The 20,740-nt window shown below is 35.9% G+C and overlaps 1 protein-coding gene and 1 non-coding gene across 2 annotated transcripts; one reads left to right on the top strand and one right to left on the bottom strand.

Annotated features, from left to right (window-relative positions):
- Positions 1 to 664: 664 nt before the first annotated feature.
- Positions 665 to 9,133, bottom strand: LOC128219219 (uncharacterized). Its single transcript, XM_052927034.1, has 4 exons — positions 9,083 to 9,133; positions 8,525 to 8,620; positions 7,434 to 8,096; positions 665 to 844 (listed from the first exon to the last, which is right to left on the bottom strand). Exons 1-4 carry the CDS (start codon positions 9,131 to 9,133, stop codon positions 665 to 667), a joined length of 990 nt encoding a protein of 329 aa, XP_052782994.1.
- Trnas-aga (transfer RNA serine (anticodon AGA)) lies at positions 3,659 to 3,740 on the top strand. The gene has a single exon. It is a non-coding gene; the product is annotated as a tRNA-Ser (tRNA).
- Positions 9,134 to 20,740: the final 11,607 nt, after the last annotated feature.

The following is a 20,740-nucleotide window of genomic DNA, read 5'->3' as shown; positions in this document are numbered from 1 at the left end:
ATGAATGTATGAAGTAATGCCTATAATGCAGAAGTCATGCTCCCTTTTTTCATACTTCATGCATACAACTATAACAATTCTTAACAAAATTCAATAACAGCTCGCGTGTATGCATACATTAATTATATACAAATCAACATTCTACCACGGGCGCCATATATTGTCTTTGGACAATTGACCAACTTCTTCGTCACCACTTCGGTCAACTGAAACACAGCGATCTGACCCCAAAGATTGAATGTCAGTGGAAACGTAATGTCAGTGGAGACTTTATTTCAATATTTCACAATGTTGTTATTTATATCTGCTAATAGGAATTGTACAAATAGGTATTCAAGAATGGAAATATATATATATATGACCCCAAAGATTAAATGTCAGTGGAAACGTCAAAACTAGCAAATCCTGAATCACTGTTCAGGAAACTCAAATTGGAAGTACTGGAATTATGAATGATGACTTCATCATGGCCTTTCGTCATCCGTAAGATCGGCGAATATTCTAGAGTTATCGAAGAGGCTGTTGGAATTTGTCTTGTCAGTCCACTCAGAACTTTGTTTGATCTTCTTGGCGTTGACATGGAAACGGCCTGTGGGTTCTGACATGCATGACTATTGGTAAAGGACACCCGATTCTCGATCTTGGGAGTCCGATAGTCAACTTCTTAAAGGCGTTCTTCAGCAGCCTTGTTGCTATTTATCTTCTGCATATAGGCGCTCCTCAAATGTGCACTGACGCTGGTCGCCACTTCCGGACTACAATAACTGTTCGCAGACAGGTAGGTGACTCCCTCCCGTGCGCAATCCCGGTAGCCGATCTGGTGTGAGGTTGCGGAGGAAGCGCCCTGAATTGAAACAATCCAAAACTTCCTTCCACCTATTATACATTAGTATTTTGTATCCACGTCGGTCATTTAATACTAGTAATCGTTTTCGGAATTATTCCCCCAAAAAGATTATGGTTATAATTCTACCATAGTTCTGTCTTAGCAGTCAGTCAGTGGTTTAAAAGACCTGCTTCGGTACTCGAAAATATTCATTTATAGAAGAAGATCTAATAGAAATACGAGTTGTGTTTTTCACTCTGGGAACTGGAAAATACATACCAAACTATGTTGTGTCTGGTGATATAGGATTGAAACCAGCCGAGACTTAATTTCAATATTTTCTGGGAGTAGGATTATTGGTCCCAGATATTTCACAATTTTGTTATTTAACTGCGAATTGTACAAACAGGTATTCAAGAATTACAAACTGCAAGACATAAGGAAATAGCACGTAAAATGAATGGATCTTATAAGGAATATATAAGTTTAAACCATTCCACAAGGTAATGAATACAAAGCATGTTCACTTTACGAATGGTTTTGGTTTATAGAGTGTTAAGTTCGAAACATAGTGAATAGTAACATAATTAAAATAGTGGTATAAATCTTAGATAAAATATCTCACTGCAGGCTAGTTTCTTCACGCGGAGCTTTATCGTTATCTTCGTAAAATAGAATGTTCCTTTTCTTGGAAGTCGTTTGCAAAATTGAATTGTTTGATTGCTCTTTTATTTCGCTTTACGAAATTCCTATTTTGCTTGGGGTAAACATTTGTTTGAATTTACTGATTAAGAATATTTTTAATTTTGGCTTTTTTTTCGAAAAGGGACTCCAATTCCCAATAGCCAAGACCACGTGTATTAGGTATTTTAAATTTAAGCGAAATAGCCATGTGGTCCGTTGTTTGTATTATAGCAGGTCTGGGTCCATGATTTCGAACAGCCTCAAGTCCAAGTCTTAACTCAAACTCAGAAAAGCATTTTGTGAAGGAACAAAAATCAATCATTTCTTCCATTTCTTTTACAAAAAAATTATGTAAATGATAGTAAAACATTCCAATAGCAATTTAGTTCAGCTAATTTCACCATCAATGCTTTGATAGAAGGAAAATAACATTGAAATGAAGTTTTGTCATATTGAGTCTTGCGTCTTAATTCAGACTTGAGACTGTTCGTAATCATTGCCCCTGATGTCTGCTGGCGTTAACGACTATTTATACGTGTAGGTACAAGATGGCGTATACGACTATTTATACGTGTAGGTACAAGATGGCGTTAACGACTATTTATATGTGTAGGTACAAGATGGAGTTGGCGTGTACGACTATTAATACGTGAGGGTACAAGATGAAATTAGCGTATACGACTATTTATACGTGAGGGTACAAGATGAAGTTGGCGTATACGACTATTTATATGTTTAGGTACAAGATGAAGTTGGCGTGTACGACTATTTATACGTGTAGGTACAAGATGGCGTATACGACTATTTATACGTGTAGGTACAAGATGAAGTTGGAGTATACGACTATTTATATGTGTAGGTACAAGATGAAGTTGGCGTGTACGACTATTTATACGTGTAGGTACAAGATGAAGTTGGCGTGTACGACTATTTATATGTGTAGGTACAAGATGGCGTGTACGACTATTTATATGTGTAGGTACAAGATGAAGTTGGCGTGTACGACTATTTATACGTGTAGGTACAAGATGGCGTGTACGACTATTTATATGTGTAGGTACAAGATGAAGTTGGATTTAAATGTGGATGCATTTTTTTTAAATCATTTTCATGTGTAACTTATTTGTCTTTAATGACAAACACAAAAAGTATATGATTAAGGCACAGATAAAAATATCAACCTATAAAAATGTAACATTTTTATTAAATGTCGATTACAAATCTTCACTTAAATGCTCATAATAAAGATTTATGCTTTTATTGTTTAATTATTATTTTAATGGATAATCATGTTTAACACAATTTACGTCAATGATTAAAACAAAAAAGCACATGATTTATGTACAAATAATCATATAGGCGAAAATGGCCCCTTTTTTAACGCGAGAGTTTGTGCCTATCAATTAAAAAAAAATACTTATAAAGGCTAATATTTTGTTTATCTGTACACAAATCATATATTGGTTTTCATATCAAAAACGTATACACATCCTGGATGACATAATGCACAGAAAATGAATTATACTCAAGTTCACCAATCGGAACACCTCGGCCAGTATCCAACAGGAATTTGTCTATCTCGAAGCTTGCCGGAGATGGCCGAGTTGTTACGATTGTCAAGTTCACGTTTACGTACTGTTTCGCAAACCTCCTGCAGCAGTTCACGTATTCTCGATCGTAATATTATTATACACATATGACCATTAAATGTTGAATTAAGACGTTTAAAATTAAGTAGATACCAGGGCCGATCAGGATTCGACGTTAGAGGGGGCGTAACTTAGGGGCGTTCCCTTTTGAGTTGCAGCCCTCCCTCAGAAACGAAATTTATTTTCGTTTAATGTGTTGTCAGGGGGTGGGGGAATTTTTATCAATTTCTTGCCCGGTGCATTTTGGGCTTATTTTATTACTTTTCTTCTCCAATAATGATATTAAAAGTAAACTTGGACGATTTTAGGGGGGGGGGGCGCACGCCGGGGGCGCGTGCCGGGTGCGCCCCCTCAATGAATCCGCTAGTGGATACATATTATTTTGAAACTAAACTATCAGAACTGATATGTTACCGAAATATATCGTCATGTCAACACTTTATGTCATCAAAGGTGCGTTTCTCATGATGATGAGGACAGTGAATTTGTTATATGAGCAGTTGTCGTGGCCGAGTGGTTAAGGCGATGGACTAGAAATCCATTGGGATCTTCCCGCGCAGGTTCGAATCCTGCCGACAACGCAGTTTTTTTTTGCCGTTAAAATGAATCACCTGTTCCAAATTTTAGGCATTCGGCACAGGCGGTGTGGCACTGATAGAGAACCCACGGGATAGTTCTACAGTTTTAGACGGGGAAAGTGGTTGTTCCACTCGGTGTCTCTTTAACTATTTCCCACAGAAGTTTGAGGCACCATTTGCTGCGGAGCTAGATCATTTCATTCACTGTATTGATTGTAAGAGTTTATGATATAAGGACAAACCTGATAGTACGTTTAGAGAAACGCGCTAGGGTGCTATTAATGAAGTGCCTCCTTAAAAAGGAACCGACATATACAAATTCTAAACATGTTATTTGAGTTTTAAAGATTATATATTTATTTTATTTTATTTGGCTAATTTAGTTTTAAAAATGTATTCCCTTCATATATCATTTTCCACCATGTTAAAGCTGCACTCTCACAGATTGAACGTTTTGATATTTTTTATATTATTTTTTTGTCTTGGAACAAGCCAAAATATGCGAAAATGCATGGAAACTAGTGATATAAGACTGCTGACAAAAATAAGATCGCAGCTTTTTCATATTAAAGTTCAAAAATTGATGTTTTATGCATTTTTCTTTAACCGTTAGTAACGCTTTTAGCCATAAAACATTAATTTTCGAACGGAAAGATGAAATTCTGCGATCTGATCTTTTGTCAGCAGTCTTATATCACTGGTTTACAGATATTTACGCAAAAATTGGTTCATTCCAAGGCAAAAAATAAAATAAAAATTGTCAAAACGGTAAATCTGTAAGAGTGCAACTTAAAATGAAAAGTTCACTTGGATAATCTTTGGGTTGACGGACCCTGTATCCGTAAGTGTAATTGACAGTTTTTCACAACAATGTAAGTTTCCGATGATTATAACAATGGCAATGGTGTGTCCATGACTTACGATTCAAAGGATCAAACGCCTGTTAATAATCTAAAAACGCACATTTTATTTGTTCCAGGAAATACTACTCCACTTGTTACTAAGGAAGAAAGCTTGTGTGCTGCTGACACACGGTGTACAGTCGTACAGAGAAAAACGTGTCGTATTTTTCTTAATTAATGTGAGGAAAGTAGACAATCATAAGCTTAAAAATACTTGGCACCCGCTTGTGGGGCTCTTACTTTTTACTGTGGTTTTGTCGAGAATATAGTGTATACTATGGTTGTACTAATATATGAAGAGCGCCTTGGACCGAGCGACAACGCTCATCTGTCCTTAAACGATTATAATTATCAAAGCCAGTTTAGGACCGTTCTTTACTATTGCGTATTATTTCTCGAAACGTGTGTACCAAGTTTCACTTCGATATCTTGATCTGTTTTGAGTCATGGCGTAGGTTACACGTTTGGCACTACGACGATTACGCCGATGGTTGTTACATCGATAATCTTAAATCTGTATAATCGTCACACATGTCACAAAGTTGATAACAACTTTATATTCTTGTGATAGTGGCTTATGTTAATGTGCACAAATATATAGCAAATATATGACTCAAACATTATTCTAATTTATGACAATAATCTGCTAAGCTCTTTATTGAAACAGCACCCAGGTATTAAAGTGATAATGTTATAAAGCAGAGAAAAGTAGCAATATTAAATCTATAAATTACCGTCTGTGAGACAGACATGATTTGATGTATTTTCATAAATAGTGAAATATACGAAGCCTATTGCAATCATTTTGTTTGTAGCCATTATTCTTACAAGGACAAGCTCATATTTTATGAATAATTTATTAATAATGTAGATCGAAAAAGTGCATTTAGGAAATCGCAACTAATAAATTATCAAAATGACGGATATAGCCGGTCTGAAGATCCTTTGTACGCCAGACGCAGACTACAACATCTACAAAGCTTAACTGAAACATGTAAATGATTAGCATTCGATTACGATTTGCAGGTATATTAAGTAGTGCATGGTGTTTGGAATGATTCAATGAATCACACCACAGCTATTTTGTTTTAGTCCTATACGGTAGCGATCAATTTTGGTCAAGCTTACCCCCAATATTGAAGTGATTGGGCGGTGCTAGCCCTGGATGTCCCCCACATGCCAGTACCCGGTCCCGGGATCACATCGCCTCCTTTTGGTCTTATTAGCCACTTAAGGTCATATACACGTTGGGGGTCAATGGATCTTGATGACATGGATTTCAACCCAAACTTTAATAATGTAAACGTATATTTTAATGGATATTCTTTCAATATTACATATTGGGGTATTGCATAAAAAAGAGCCACGTCCAATCCTTGTTCAGCATTCATCAATACAATTGTTTAAACGCTGAACGTCACGTGTTTTAAACAAAATTTTGATTGTGAATATATAATTTCCTTCAATATATATTCTTTCAATATAATAGTTATTGCATACGACATAATAACGTCCAGTCCTCGTTCAGCGTTCACCAGTACATTTGTTGCTGTTTTAGTCCGTTTGTTTTCTTTTATTGGCACAATGATGAATCTAGTACGTTAGATAACAGCCCCTTCTCTGCAAACATGAAAACAATTATGATAAATTTCCTTATTGGCTGCTGTGTTAAATGTTTTTGTTTGTTGTTTTTTGTCTCGATATACCTATTTCAGTATTTTCTTATTAGCTGATAACTTGAAAATAATGGAGTCACGATTTGCAACATCACGAAATACGTCATTTCAAAAACATTCAACAGGCGGTTTATCGCTTATTTACACCTTGATCCACCTCAATAATGCTTACTAAGTGCCTTTATGTTTTATGGTTTCCCCATTTCATTTCATGGCATCCGGCATCTAATCTTCCGAAATGTTAAGGAATTTGCATTACCGATTTCGACTACTTGCATTTGCGAATGTTGATCTCATCAAATAAAATTATATGGATACCATATGTTCATTAAATGAACATTTCCTGACAACAATTCACATGCTTAAACCACTGATTCTACTGAATAATGATATTCTATTTCGACTTTCGAAACCATGCATTCACTTTAGACATTTGTGGTCATACCTTAAGACTGGGCATTCCCCCAGTCTCAAACAACTTTACCAACATTAACTGTTAACTTATAAATATAACCAAGCAATTAAGCATACCAATAATAATAGGTAATAGTCATAGTTTTACAAACTAATCTGTGAAAACTTTTTTTTTAAATGACTTACTAAAAGTAATATTAACATTGTAGATCTTTATAGGACTTTATTTAATATTGTTTATTAGAAATATCGGTACTTGGTCCATATATTTCATGCAAAAGTTTGAATTGTATGCACGATAAAGTTAGTTATTAAAAACCCGTTTAGAAGTTGATAGCTTACGGACATACTCGCTTAACCAATCCTAGCAAAGTATAACGCAAAAAAGGCTTTTGCTAACTCCCTAGTCCTAATCTTATATAATATTTGCAAAATGTCTGACTTGTTTAGAACCAAGGACTGTTTAAACCTGCTCACAAAAAGGGCCTACGACTCAAAAGGAAATCAATTTCGCAAGGTTCATTTATTTGTTACGCCTGCCAATCATGAACATGAATATATTAAGTAATGCCTATAATGCAGAAGCCATGCTCCCTTTTTCATACTTCATTTATACTACAATAACAATTCTTAACAAAATCCAGTAACAGCATATGCATACATTAATGTATATACAACTTAACATTCTACCACGGGCGCCATACATTGTCTTTGGTCACTTGACCAACTTCGTCGTCATCACTTCGGTCAAATGAAACACAGCGATCTGACCCCAAAGATTGAATGTCAGTGGAAACGTCAAAACTATCAAATCCTGAATCACTGTTCAGGAAACTCAAACTGGAGGTACTGGAATTATGAATGATGATGTCATCATGGCCTTTCGTCATCCGCAAGATCGGCGAACATTCTAGAGTTCTCGAAGAGGTTGTTGGAATTTGACTCGTCAATACACTCAGAACTTCGTTTGATATTCTCGGCGTTGACATGAAAACGGCCTGTGGGTTCTGGCGTGCATGACTATAGGTGAAGGGCACCCGATTCTCGATCCTGGGAGTCCGATAGTCAACTTCTTGAAGACGTTCTTCAGCAGCCTTGTTGCTATTCAGCTTCTCCACATAGGCGCTCCTTAAATGTGCAGTGACGCTGGTCGCCACTTCCGGGCTACAATTACTGCCCGCAGACAGGTAGGTGACAGCCTCCCGTGCGCAATCCCTGTAGCCTGTCAGGTGGGAGGTTGCGGAGGAAACGTCATCTGTTTGGTCGTTGGCTACGCGATTGGCCCGCTGCCGCTGCTGTAGACGTGTCAGATGGAAGACGGTGAGCTCCAAAATGTCCGCCTTGTCCACACGCGTCATTGATGACACCTGAAGATAGCAAACCAAATGTGGCGTTAGATTTACTGATGCAAACATGTAATAATAGAAACCACAGAATAACCTCACTATTTTGTTCTATATATAAAATGTTAAAATTCTGTGATGTATGATTTATTTAGGTTTTACTATAGTACATCCTATTTCTCACAGACAGCATTATTGTCCATGTTTGGTTAATCTCCATATGAATATTTATGATGATCTAGTGCCCAGTTGGCATGGCTTGCGAGACGGACGTATACTGTGCCATTTGGCTGACTAAGTCCGATTCCATGTCTTTTCAAAGGTTTGAAATATAGGAAGCTACATTTAAGAACATGTGATTTGTAACAGAAACTGTTAAACATAAGATGTAATTGTATATAACATTTGACAGAATCGCATATGCTTTTTAGAACCGTTATGCCACGGCGTACCTGTTCTCGGATGGTGTCCGCGATAAGGAGCTTGAGGCGGTCAATACTCGCGTTCATCCTCTCGCGGCGTTGACGCTCAACTAGAGGCTTGCGTACCTGCAAGGGTTACAAAATTTGCTACTTATTAATACTGAAATATGTTTATTCAGATTAGTTTCTAAAGTTATTAAAAATCGTTAGCTTGTTTAGATTCACAAAAAAAATCGTTAGCAAACATCATGATATCATCTGCAAGAATATGTTTAGGTTAATAAAGGTAATAAACAAATACGATGCTATTCTGCTTTATATTGATATAAATGAAATTATGCAGTTCTGTTGTTGTTGTTTTTCATTTTTGAAAACAAACAAATCCTCATAACAGCCAGAAATATTTATTACGACGTGTACATAATACTTTGTCAACAAACATATATCATGAAATATACAAATAACATTCAGCAAGACTATGATGATATGTATATATAAATAAATCTAGTAAACATTCACGTGTCAGGTAAACAAAAAAACAACAACAAAAAAACATAACATTTATTGTACATATAATAAAACACCAACCTTTCTCAGATACGAAGCAACCTCTCGAGGAGAATTTCGCATATCAGCCATTTTATATATGTATTTTAATAATTAAGAAGCTGCTCTTTTGCGAAATAAAATATTTATTGGAATACAGGGTGAACTCCTGTTGAGTTGTGATATCGAAGCTTAAGCATTTATGTTTGATGTTTGAACAAATTCCCATGAATATATAGCACGAATTACTTGCGTCAATTGTCACGAGATTATAATTATCACTTCACGTGGACATCCTTAATTGACACGTGTGTTGAGTAATGAGGTGGACAACTTTAACTAATTGTCGTCGTAAAGTGAGAACTGTGCCTCAAATTCGTTTTAACTCTTTAATTAGTGTAATTAATTAGCAAGTATCGTTTTAAATGATTGGAACTGAATTGAAACAATCCAATAATTCCTTCCACCTACTATACAATAGCATTTTGTATCCACGTCGGTCATTTTATACTAGTAATCGTTACACTTTTCGGAATTATTCCCCAAAAAAGATTATGGTTATAATTCTATTTTAGTTCTGCCTTAGCAATCAGTCAGTGGTTTTCAAGACCTGTTTCGGTACTCGCAAATGTTCATTTATAGAAACAGTAGAAAAACGAGTTGTGTCCTTTTCTGAGAACTAGACAATACATACTGCACGCTGTTTCTATAAATATAGGACTGGAACCAGCCGAGACTTAATTTCAATATTTCACAATAATGTTATTTATATCTGCTAATAGGAATTGTACAAATAGGTATTCAAGAGTGGAATTCTGTGTCAATTTTATTGTGAAGATTTTGGAGACTGTACTAATCCGTTGAACAAGAATATACTGTAAACTGCAAGGACTGTCCACATAAGCCTTTTATCTGTGACAGGGTAATGGTGGCTTAGGTGACTGGTGGTACCAATCTGCATTTCTGCCCACACAAAACATGTGCTACAACGCCAATTATTTGCAATAATTTACTTGTAGCATTTTAGTCACTGAATTTTATTTTATAAGAATACATATATATTTTGCAATGTTCAAATGTACATTGCATATTAATTTTACAATGTTCTTTTGTTCGTTACGTATCCACCACGTTACAAGTACATGCTTTAGATATTTATCTTTAATGCATATCGCCCTAAGTGCATTTTGTTGTTAAAACGTCTTATTTCTAAATGCGGCGGTCCAGCATGGACAAAGTTATGTAATATTAACTTATTAATAGCCTTGTGACAGTCACGTGGTAGATACTGACCAAAAGATACTGATAAAACATTATTTTCTGGTTTTGACAAGCGTCGAGGATACACCTCTGTTAGGATTTCCTATCAAAATTACAAAATATATGAACATTTTAAACTAGTGAAAAGGAATTGTTACCACTGTTATTCATTATTATCACATTCAAATAAAACACTTAAAACTTGTATGCTGTTTTACTTGGATACTTTCGAAGTGAGCGTTGGACAACTAATAGTTATAACAACATTGCTTCATAGTCGACTAAGACTTCCGGACATTACTTTTACTACTACTACTTTTAAAACCCGTTACACGACCAGTTTTTCATCCTGTCATCACATGGAGTATCTGAAAATGACAGAGAAAAGCCAATGCACTTATATAAGCTATACTAGAATTACGCCTCTGTGCACAGGCAGTTTATTGTTTAATGACAGTTCCACACAAACATTGTGAGGTGTCCAATACAGCAGACTGACAAAAATGCATATTTAACATATTTAATATATATATCTGTCAGCGAGTTGTTGCGTCAAAACCACAGCAAATGAGCAACTTACTAGAAATGTATGTTCAGTAAAAAGTTACAACTATTACCGGGCACACCCAGAGCATTAAGTTACTTGACAGTAGACTCATAAAGATCTCAAAATCACAAAAACTACCAGTAAGCTGTTAAATACTTCTGAGGAAAGACATGTGGTAGAAGTAATTTGTAAGAGAATATGCCAAGCTCTAGCTTGATTATTTAGTCCCAAATTCAAAGTGTAACATGTTAAGTAACACGGCAGAGATTGTTTAATCACACAACATCAAAGTAACAAAGGAAAATGAGAAATGGTCTTAAACTCTGTCACATTCATTGAAGAATGTCTGATGGTGGTCTTTCACGCTGACCAAAGCAGAGAATATGTGAAGTTGCATGCACAGAATCACACACCTTCACACTCCAACAGTCATTGAGTACAAACTCTCACTAAATCACTTACACAAACACACACTTAATCAATCAGTCAATCAAACAATGCACACCAACCTGGAAAGCTATGACATCGTTTGGAAGAGATGAAACTTGCAGCCTGGTAGATCGTTGTTGACTTCACTTAAAATTTCCCAAACAGTAACTGCAATTAGAAAAACATGTAGTTTACAGATTGAAATGAAGATGTTTGCATTACAACAAAGCCTAGCAAAGCATAAAATTAAACATGCCTGTTGACTGGGGTAACACATTCCCAAATTGACCATCAGCACGTGTGTGTGTGTGTGTGTGGGGGGGGGGGGTATCAAGAATATTATGATGCAAATGTAACCTTTGGGCTTATTTTCTTCGTAAACGCCATGATGAGTTCGATATTTATTTCATTCATATATGGAGAAAAAAACAGGACAGCTGTGATGTTTTTATAATATACATATTGTTCATTGTGAATTATAGTCAACCTCTTTACTAAAATTTTGTGGTATTCGCTTGTATCGTTTGTTCAGATTGGTATCTTTTGTAAAGTTTTATTACTATTACATACAATGTATTGTCACGCCTGTACTATTTATAATAGATATTGAGCGCATTGTCGTGTAGTAATTATCCCATATAATATCATTGAATTTCATTCGTAAAGGTATTACTGTGCCTTTAATATTTCTTTTAATCAGATTTTATGGTGTCCCTTTAAATTTCAATTTTCTACATAATTAACTTATTGTTCACTGCAAACATAATTTTTATATTATTATGTCAAGTTTCTATAGGTGTTTGTGTTTTTTGCTTTATATTTCAATTGTTATATGCTTTGCTTTTTGTTGTTTTTTTTTATCTCTATTTTTGCTTAAATTACAGCAGATATATTTTCTGTACTGTGCTATTTATTACATTTCACTGCGTATTTTCCATATTAACTTGGATAAATTAGATTATTCTCGTTTTATGTTCTATGTAGCTTTAAAGGATGTACATAAGCATTTTAAATTTATTTAATGTTACCCGGAATTATCATTTTAATTCTTTTTATAATCTGCTGTCAGTTCCGTTTATAAGGGCGACAACTGCTATATCTTAAGTTACAATTCATACAACAATTACCTCCCATATATATCATGCCATTGTCACTTTTGCTTAATGCTTTTCTTGGTGTTGTTCATAATTCAGTAAGCACTAAGTTACTTATTATTTGCTTTAGTTACCGGTTTCATTTAAGTAGTTTTATTTATTTTAATCGGAGACCAGGGTTCATTATACTTAAGTTAAATTTACATTTCGGAAGAAATGCTTTTCTGGGCGGGGGGAATATGTCACCAGGTGTTAAATTATAGGTAGTGCGAGTGTTTCCCAGGCGTGTATGTTCCTTATGTATGATTAGCTTGAGTGTGAATACTAATTATCCTGTCATGGCAGTGGACACTTTTTACTACATAATAGTTGTATTCACGGTCTATGCACAATTTATTAAATCCTTTGTCCCTTTTTGTTCTTCTTTAGTGATTTCACATTTGCTTCTCGTAAAGGCCTCCTCACACATAGGCGAATCCATCAAACGCAGCCTGGCGAATTGGATAATTTTGTCAATTCTGACGAATTTTGACCGAAACTGTTTGAAAATTTGTTAGACAATTTGAAATATAACGAAATGTAAACGTAGGTGAACTATTTGTTGCGAATGATTTACGAAGTGTGCATTGGATCGCGCGAACAAATTTTGTTCATTCCGTAAGCGATTACGAACGTAAACATGCAAACCAAAGCGCAACTTTGCGCATGCTTCCGAAGCCGTCCGAAGCTTTCCGAAAGCGTATTTCCGCATCCGGCCGTTACCGGACACCGTACGCGACTGGCAAAAGCCAGGTGGGGTCAATTTGCCTTCTAACTTTGTCCGACTCGACACCACGTCGTATTGCTGTTTGACTGCTGTTTAATTTTCAACTTTTTTGAAGTTTTGTAAGTGCACAAGAACATCCCTGTGACCCCTGTGGCCAACGTGGCCTCCCCTCTTTCTCAGGCTATGTTGTCCTCATGTCAACATGTCCGTTATGGACAGATCGTATTTCTATACTAAATACTAAATTTGACTATATTATAAAAACATCATAGCTGTCCTGGTTATTTCTGCATATATACGTATGGATTCTTAAGAAAAATCTGTGTATGTGAAGGTAGATTAAGGTCCACAAAAGGATGAATGCTGTCAAAACCACTTCACTTCATACACTTATTCTGTTGCAAAAGAACATTTTACTGATTATTATTTAGATTTCGTAACCTTAAAATGAGGCCTTTTTAATACATAGATAACTATCCTTGGACAAAACTTAGCACCTGTTGCTCATCAACTTGAAACTTCATATGTAAATAGATTTCATGGAGGGCTAGTGCAGTGCACAATAACAGTAACTCTTGCTTTCTTAGTTTTAGAGTAATTGCCCTTTGTTAATTTTCAAGCTAAAATTTTGTCAGGGGAATATATCGTAAACTATAAGAGGTGTCAACCAGAAACTTAATAGGTAGATATATCTCATTGATGGCAAGTGAAGTGCACAAGAACCATAACTCTTGCTTCCATATTACTAGAGTTATTGCCCTTTGTTTATTTCTGTTGTTGATTTTTGTCCGGCTTAACGTTGTTACCTTCAGTGCAAATGCCACCTACACTTGAAAGCTTAATGGCAATATCATTGTATATAAATGTATAAAATACCAATCTAACAGCTATAATGTCGACAGTAGATAATTCGCCAGGCGACACATCCCACTCGCGGAGTTCTAGTTAATGTATAAAGAAGTTAAGGTTTGCATAAAGGTGTCAGCCAGCAACGAAATGTTCCCGGGGTCTTTGTACCCCTTCAAGTGGTTCTTAAAGAAAGGTTTCTCCCCATTCAGGTAGCATTTGAAGATGAGTACATTGCATTCTTGTATGTATTTTTAAGTTTTACACATGATTTATATCATATCTGAAGACAATTACGTGGTTTTGAATGATATTTTGCAGGACCTCTTTGGTGGATGGATTCATATGACCCCAGAGATGCGGCCATGACTGTGTCACATGGACATTATTGATAGTGGCTGTAAAGAAATGATGTTAGCAGAAAAAAAACTAAACAATCTTGATATGGTTTTCTGGTGTTAAATCAACAGACAAAGTGTTCATAATTTGGGAACTAGTCATTTCGTACCCTGACCATTTACCAACTGAAATAAAATATTGGTTACGAAATGACTGTAGGTCGGGTTCGAAATGACTATTTTATGGGTACCAAATGTCCAGAAAACGGAGGGTACGAAATGGTCAGGGAACGAAATGACTACAAACCCATAATTTGAGGGGGGGGGGGGGGATTGGCAAAGCTGAATTTTTTTCTGCAAATTCATAATAAGATGGAAGAAGACAAGTTCGCTGTTATTTTTCATTCAGTGATCATTCATTTTTAAACTATTTGGGTATTCTGCTTTTTAATTATTGCCTTTTACATTTGTCGATGTTAAAAAAAATGCGTTGTCTATAAGTTTAATTGCATTATTACGCAAAAACGCAGTTTATTCGCACTATATAAACCGCATAATTTATGATGAATAACCGTTCCAGCGTTGATATTAGCAAGTTACTTAATATACAGAACGCAGTTCGTAGATATTGGAGCAGATTGGTAACTAGGTAATTTAGATGTAAATTGGTTGTTGACAAATGCTGTAAGTGTTCTAACATTGCTTCGGTTGATACGCGCGTGCGCGCATTAATTCGTCAAAAGTTAAAAATGTTAATGTATGTCGATTTGTCGAAGGGTAATACTGAAATACTTCAATAAAAGTCTGCAGACATAGCGACCTACAGTCTAAAAAATAGGCAAAGTATGACTTGAAACGTAAACATTTCGTAAGGAAATTCTTCTTGGATTGGAAAAAGCTGACATTGAGTCCATACATGCATTAAATGTTTTATTTTATGCATGCCCTGGACTATGTTACTTTCGATTACTGTCAATGTACATTTACTGTGTGCAGAAGACTTTGTTCAAAGTCTTCATTCGATTTTATGATACACACACTGTTTACGTCAATTCCTGAAAAAAATGGAATAAAAATATGGCAGCCAATATAATATGAGCTCTCGTATCATTGTCTTACAAAATATTGCAAAAACTCGCTATTTCGAAATCTGATATCTCGATTTTCCGGTTGTGTCGGACGTTGTTCCCGGTACCGAATTTATTCCTTCTTATTCTATATAAAATAATTCTGCTTATTTCGATTTATCTATCTCGATTTGCGGCATGTCGCTAAATTTACGCGCATATCACAATAGCAAACTGACTTAATTGAAGGATAACTGTGTAAATAATTAAAGCTGTTTGTTTATGTTTTTTTTTTATTAAAGAGACAACCTCGTTTGTTTTAAGTTTTGTATATAACTGGAGAATTTATTGATTTGATAACCCCCACCCCCATTTGATAACAATCCCAAATTGGCTCAGAAAGAATTACTTCAAATGCCAGTTGTTAGTTATACTGCTCTGGTCGACCAATTCAGAGAAGGACCCGGGATAAAACACAAATACCTCACTTTTTGTAAAATGACAAGACCGTTCAAATGCGAATGTAAACATCATACATCGCACTCAAATGTGTTGGGTTTGTTGATATTATCTATATTTTGGATGTGTCGAATTTTCGTTATCTCGATTTTTTCATAGGCCCTATGACTTCGACATATCGAGTTCCGACTCTAACATTCCAAAATCCTCGGCCATTTTATCGAAAACATCCTTGGATGTATTTGGACGGTTTACATACTCAGACATCGGTATGTTTGAGTCCGCTGCAAGTAGATCGCATAGTAATCTAATTTAGCAGTTAAATTCTTGGGAATCTTAATTTTGTTTGCAATAATACACTTCGCTGGCAATCAATTTAAACTTAGATCAATACATACATGCTAAAACACTACATTTAATTAATGATTTAATGACGAACCACTTCAACTGATGTACCGGCATACATCCGAGGTTGTTTTCGATAAAAATGGCCGAGGAGTTCCGAATGTGACTGAAATTTGTTCAGCGCTGTAGACGCCCGTATTTGGTATGAGGTTCAAACACATAAAATGAATGAACTAGATGCAAATGATTACGCATTGTTGAAAAGAAATAGTGAAGTTGGCATTGTTTACGAGCGTAGGAAGCAAATACCAATTCAAAATTCATACTTGAAGATGGTATAATCTCATATGATCATTAAACTGTTATGTCTACGTAAAACGATCAAATATGCAGCGTTGTAAGACCTTATTTTTCCCAGATCATATTTTCCCCGATTATTCCCCTCTGGGGAAAAATCGGATCCCATTCTTTACAGCTGGGAAAAATAAGATCACATATATCAGACTTTCAAACGTTTGTCACAGCTCCTGGGAAATTTGTGGTCGAGGCTGTTTTGTATATATGTACCATGAATTCACATTCCTCACAGATTTTATTTTCAACTGAATCACATTTGTCACAGATTGCTATTGTCAATATTGCAGATATATTTTGTTGATGTTCATTTATGCGTATATATTCTAGTTATAAAGAATCGTTAATAATGTTGTTTTTGTTGTTGTTGTTGCTGCTGTAAGCCTCCACTTGGCGTCAGTTGTAGGCGCAGTTTTGTTGTTGTTGTTGTTTTATGCTATTGTTGTACGGGTATTAATGGTATTAGAAGAAATAGAATGTGTTGTTGTTGGCACCGTAATACTAGTTGTATGCGTAGTAGTAGTAGATGACATTGAGGTTGTTGTTGTGAATTTTGTATTGGCATAGACAGATGTACTGGAGAAAGTATTTTGGACGCTTTCAACGGCTAAATTTCGTGCAAGCAGTGACTACCGCAGTGCCAGCAGAGCTTTTGTTAAAAGATAGTTCAGTTCCGACCTGGCCTATAGTGTAACAATTCACCCTCGGGGTCACAATCCGACCAAGATAAATATAGAGAAAAACTTTGTTTAAGAATTGTTGTTGTTGTTGTTATGCCGCCCTTCGTAGAAGAGGGGTATATTGCTTTGGACATGTCGGACGTTGTTCCCGGTACCGAATTTATTCCTTCTTATTCTATATAAAATAAATCTGCTTATTTCGATTTATCTATCTCGATTTGCGGCATGTCGCTAAATTTACGCGCATATCACAATAGCAAACTGACTTAATTGAAGGATAACTGTGTAAATAATTAAAGCTGTTTGTTTATGTTTTTTTTTATTAAAGAGACAACCTCGTTTGTTTTAAGTTTTGTATATAACTGGAGAATTTATTGATTTGATAACCCCCACCCCCATTTGATAACAATCCCAAATTGGCTCAGAAAGAATTACTTCAAATGCCAGTTGTTAGTTATACTGCTCTGGTCGACCAATTCAGAGAAGGACCCGGGATAAAACACAAATACCTCACTTTTTGTAAAATGACAAGACCGTTCAAATGCGAATGTAAACATCATACATCGCACTCAAATGTGTTGGGTTTGTTGATATTATCTATATTTTGGATGTGTCGAATTTTCGTTATCTCGATTTTTTCATAGGCCCTATGACTTCGACATATCGAGTTCCGACTCTAACATTCCAAAATCCTTGGCCATTTTATCGAAAACATCCTTGGATGTATTTGGACGGTTTACATACTCAGACATCGGTATTAAATTTCGTGCAAGCAGTGACTACCGCAGTGCCAGCAGAGCTTTTGTTAAAAGATAGTTCAGTTCCGACCTGGCCTATAGTGTAACAATTCACCCTCGGGGTCACAATCCGACCAAGATAAATATAGAGAAAAACTTTGTTTAAGAATTGTTGTTGTTGTTGTTATGCCGCCCTTCGTAGAAGAGGGGTATATTGCTTTGGACATGTCGGTCGGTCGGTAGGTAGGTCGGTCGGTAGATTTAGGGGTCAAAATTCAAGGTCACAGTGACCTTGAATGCGAAAATTTGTTCGCGTGATAACTCCACAATGCCTGCTCCCATGACCCTCAAACTTGACTTGGGGTTGCGTCTGACCTGTATATGACCCCTTATGATTTTAGGGGTCATTGGATCAAAGGTCAAGGTCACAGTGACCTTGGACGAAAAAAGCTTGTATTTGTGATAATTTGACAATGCCTGCACCCATGGCCCTCAAACTGGACAATTAGGTTTTTGGTGACCAGCTGATGACTCCTATGGATTTTGAGGTCATAGAGTCAAAGGTTATGATCATAACACACTATATCCTCACACTTTGAATGGTCATAATCTTAAAACTGCCTCAAAGGCATCTAATGTCAGTGACAAATTAGCTGTCATTTCGGTCATTTCGGCTTTAGGTTAAACTTTCAATTTTTATTTGTTCATGTTCGAAACAGAGGGAAAGATAGTATGTTATTTTCAACTAGCACTTCAACCTCAGTTAAGCCGTGTGGTGATTATATGTCCCCTCGATATGCGCTCCACAAACCTCACGAACCAGCCCGATATACGACTACTAGTATTACGACTGCTACTGCTGCTGCTGCTGCTGCTGCTGCCATTACTGCCTCAACCACCACCACCACCCGCTGCTGCTGCTGATCCTTATTATAGCTTTTATCATACTATTATTATTATTATTTCATTTTTATCATTTTATTTCTTTTTATAATTACAGTTTTATTACAAAATTTATGAAACAGCAATGTCATTGACAAAACCTGTGATGAATATGAGTATCTTGTGTACCACAATTTTGGTCAATCATATATGACACGGTTTGAAACTGTGAAGAATAGGATCCTGTGATGAATATGATTATCTTGTGTACCACAATTTTGGTCAATCATATATGACACGGTTTGAAACTGTGAAGAATAGGATCCTATTTTTACCAGACCTGCATTCGGAACTCCTCGGCCATTTTTTCAAAAACAACCTCGGATGTATTTATTTTTGTTAATTATGTTTGCAATAAAACACTTCACTGGCAATCAATTTTAACTAAGATCAATAAATACAACTCTTAAACACTACATTACTACTTCAACTGTTGTAACGGCATACATCCGAGGTTGTTTTCGATAAAATGGCCGAGGAGTTCCGAATGCCAGACCTGTGCCCGTATTCAACATTATGAGTATCTTCAATGGCCGCGAGTGTAAGATAGGTTCCTCCCAACATGAACGTATGGTGTTTTGCGGAAACGAGGTTTACCGAGTTTCCACTAAACACCCTGCGTGAGGGTCGGGATGAACCTATCTTACATGAGCGGCTATGGTAGATGCTTTTTCTCCCTCGTCAGTTAAACAAAATAAAGTTAAAACGTATTTTTCGCTGGAACTCTTTTGTGCGTAGTGAAAATAATTTGCGTATAAATATGTGAACGTTCGTGGTTGTCATGGATATGCGGACAGTGATTCAGATTATGTAAATAGTCAAATCGTTCTTTAATTAGTTCTGAGGAGAGTGCAGGATAAGTTCTTGAATGTAGAGTGAAACCCCTTTTTCGGTACCATTTGAAGCGAGAAATAATTAATTTGGACTTTAAAAAATGCCAGAAGACAAGGTTTCCATGACGACGGTCTTTAACAAGGGAGGGGATTGTATGATAATAATAGAAAAAGGAGGGGCGATGTTGTGTCAACTTTAACTTGAATGTGAAACTTCATATAATAAAAGAAATTAGTTCAGTGAGTAAAGTAATTAACACATTAAATTTCGTCTCCATTTTTCGTTTATAATTTTCATGCTATTCGCTAACATTGAAAAAAATCGAATACCTTCGTCATTATACCACAACTTCAGCAGAATATGTTTTATTTGTCAACAGGAACTTTGCAATGAATCTTTGACTGTTTAAGAAATCTGATGCCTAATATTTTATTTACTTTCATATTTGGTCATATGTAACATGACAGGGTTTCCGCCAGGAATTTCATAAGGTATGTCGGGAGGGGAGGGTGCAGTAGCGGTATCCCCTCACGACGTCGATTTTTTCGAAATCAAAATGGTGCAATTCCGTGCATTTTAAACAAGTTTACAGCTATGTTCCTTTGATCTAGAATTACAAAATAAAGTCCGAAAAATATTTGCGAAAAGGTGTAATTGTTGTGTTTTTTTCATTTATTATTGGTATTTCTCAAGTATTCCGACAATATAACATCGACGATATCGATCGACTCATGTTTCGTTTAGTGCGGGTATTATTTATATTGACACCGTTGACGTCAGCAAAATGTGTAAAACACGCTGTCTGCATGCTAGAACACAAAAGAGCCCGGAGCAAAGCGACTGCTCGTGGGTGTATTTGAAGCTGCAACAGCTAATCATTTTGAAGCCGGGTCGGCTAAATGATAACTTAAAGGGAATGTAATGTGTATTTTCAGATTATTATTTTTTTCTAAATAAATGAAAAGAACGATATAATAATCAAAGTTTAATAATAAGCAACAC

Source organism: Mya arenaria, chromosome 15 (assembly GCF_026914265.1).
Source record: "Mya arenaria isolate MELC-2E11 chromosome 15, ASM2691426v1".
Classification (NCBI taxonomy): domain Eukaryota; kingdom Metazoa; phylum Mollusca; class Bivalvia; order Myida; family Myidae; genus Mya; species Mya arenaria.
Note: the sequence above shows the minus strand (reverse complement) of the source record. Positions and strands in the feature narration are given on the sequence as shown.

Coding starts and splice junctions, on each gene's coding strand:
- LOC128219219 (XM_052927034.1), bottom strand. CDS start 9,133: ATGGCTGATATGCGAAATTCTCCTCGAGAGGTTGCTTCGTATCTGAGA. Junction 8,097..8,524: donor CGGACACCATCCGAGAACAG/GTACGCCGTGGC, acceptor TGCTATCTTCAG/GTGTCATCAATGACGCGTGT. Junction 845..7,433: donor GTCAAGTGACCAAAGACAAT/GTATGGCGCCCG, acceptor GTTTCAATTCAG/GGCGCTTCCTCCGCAACCTC.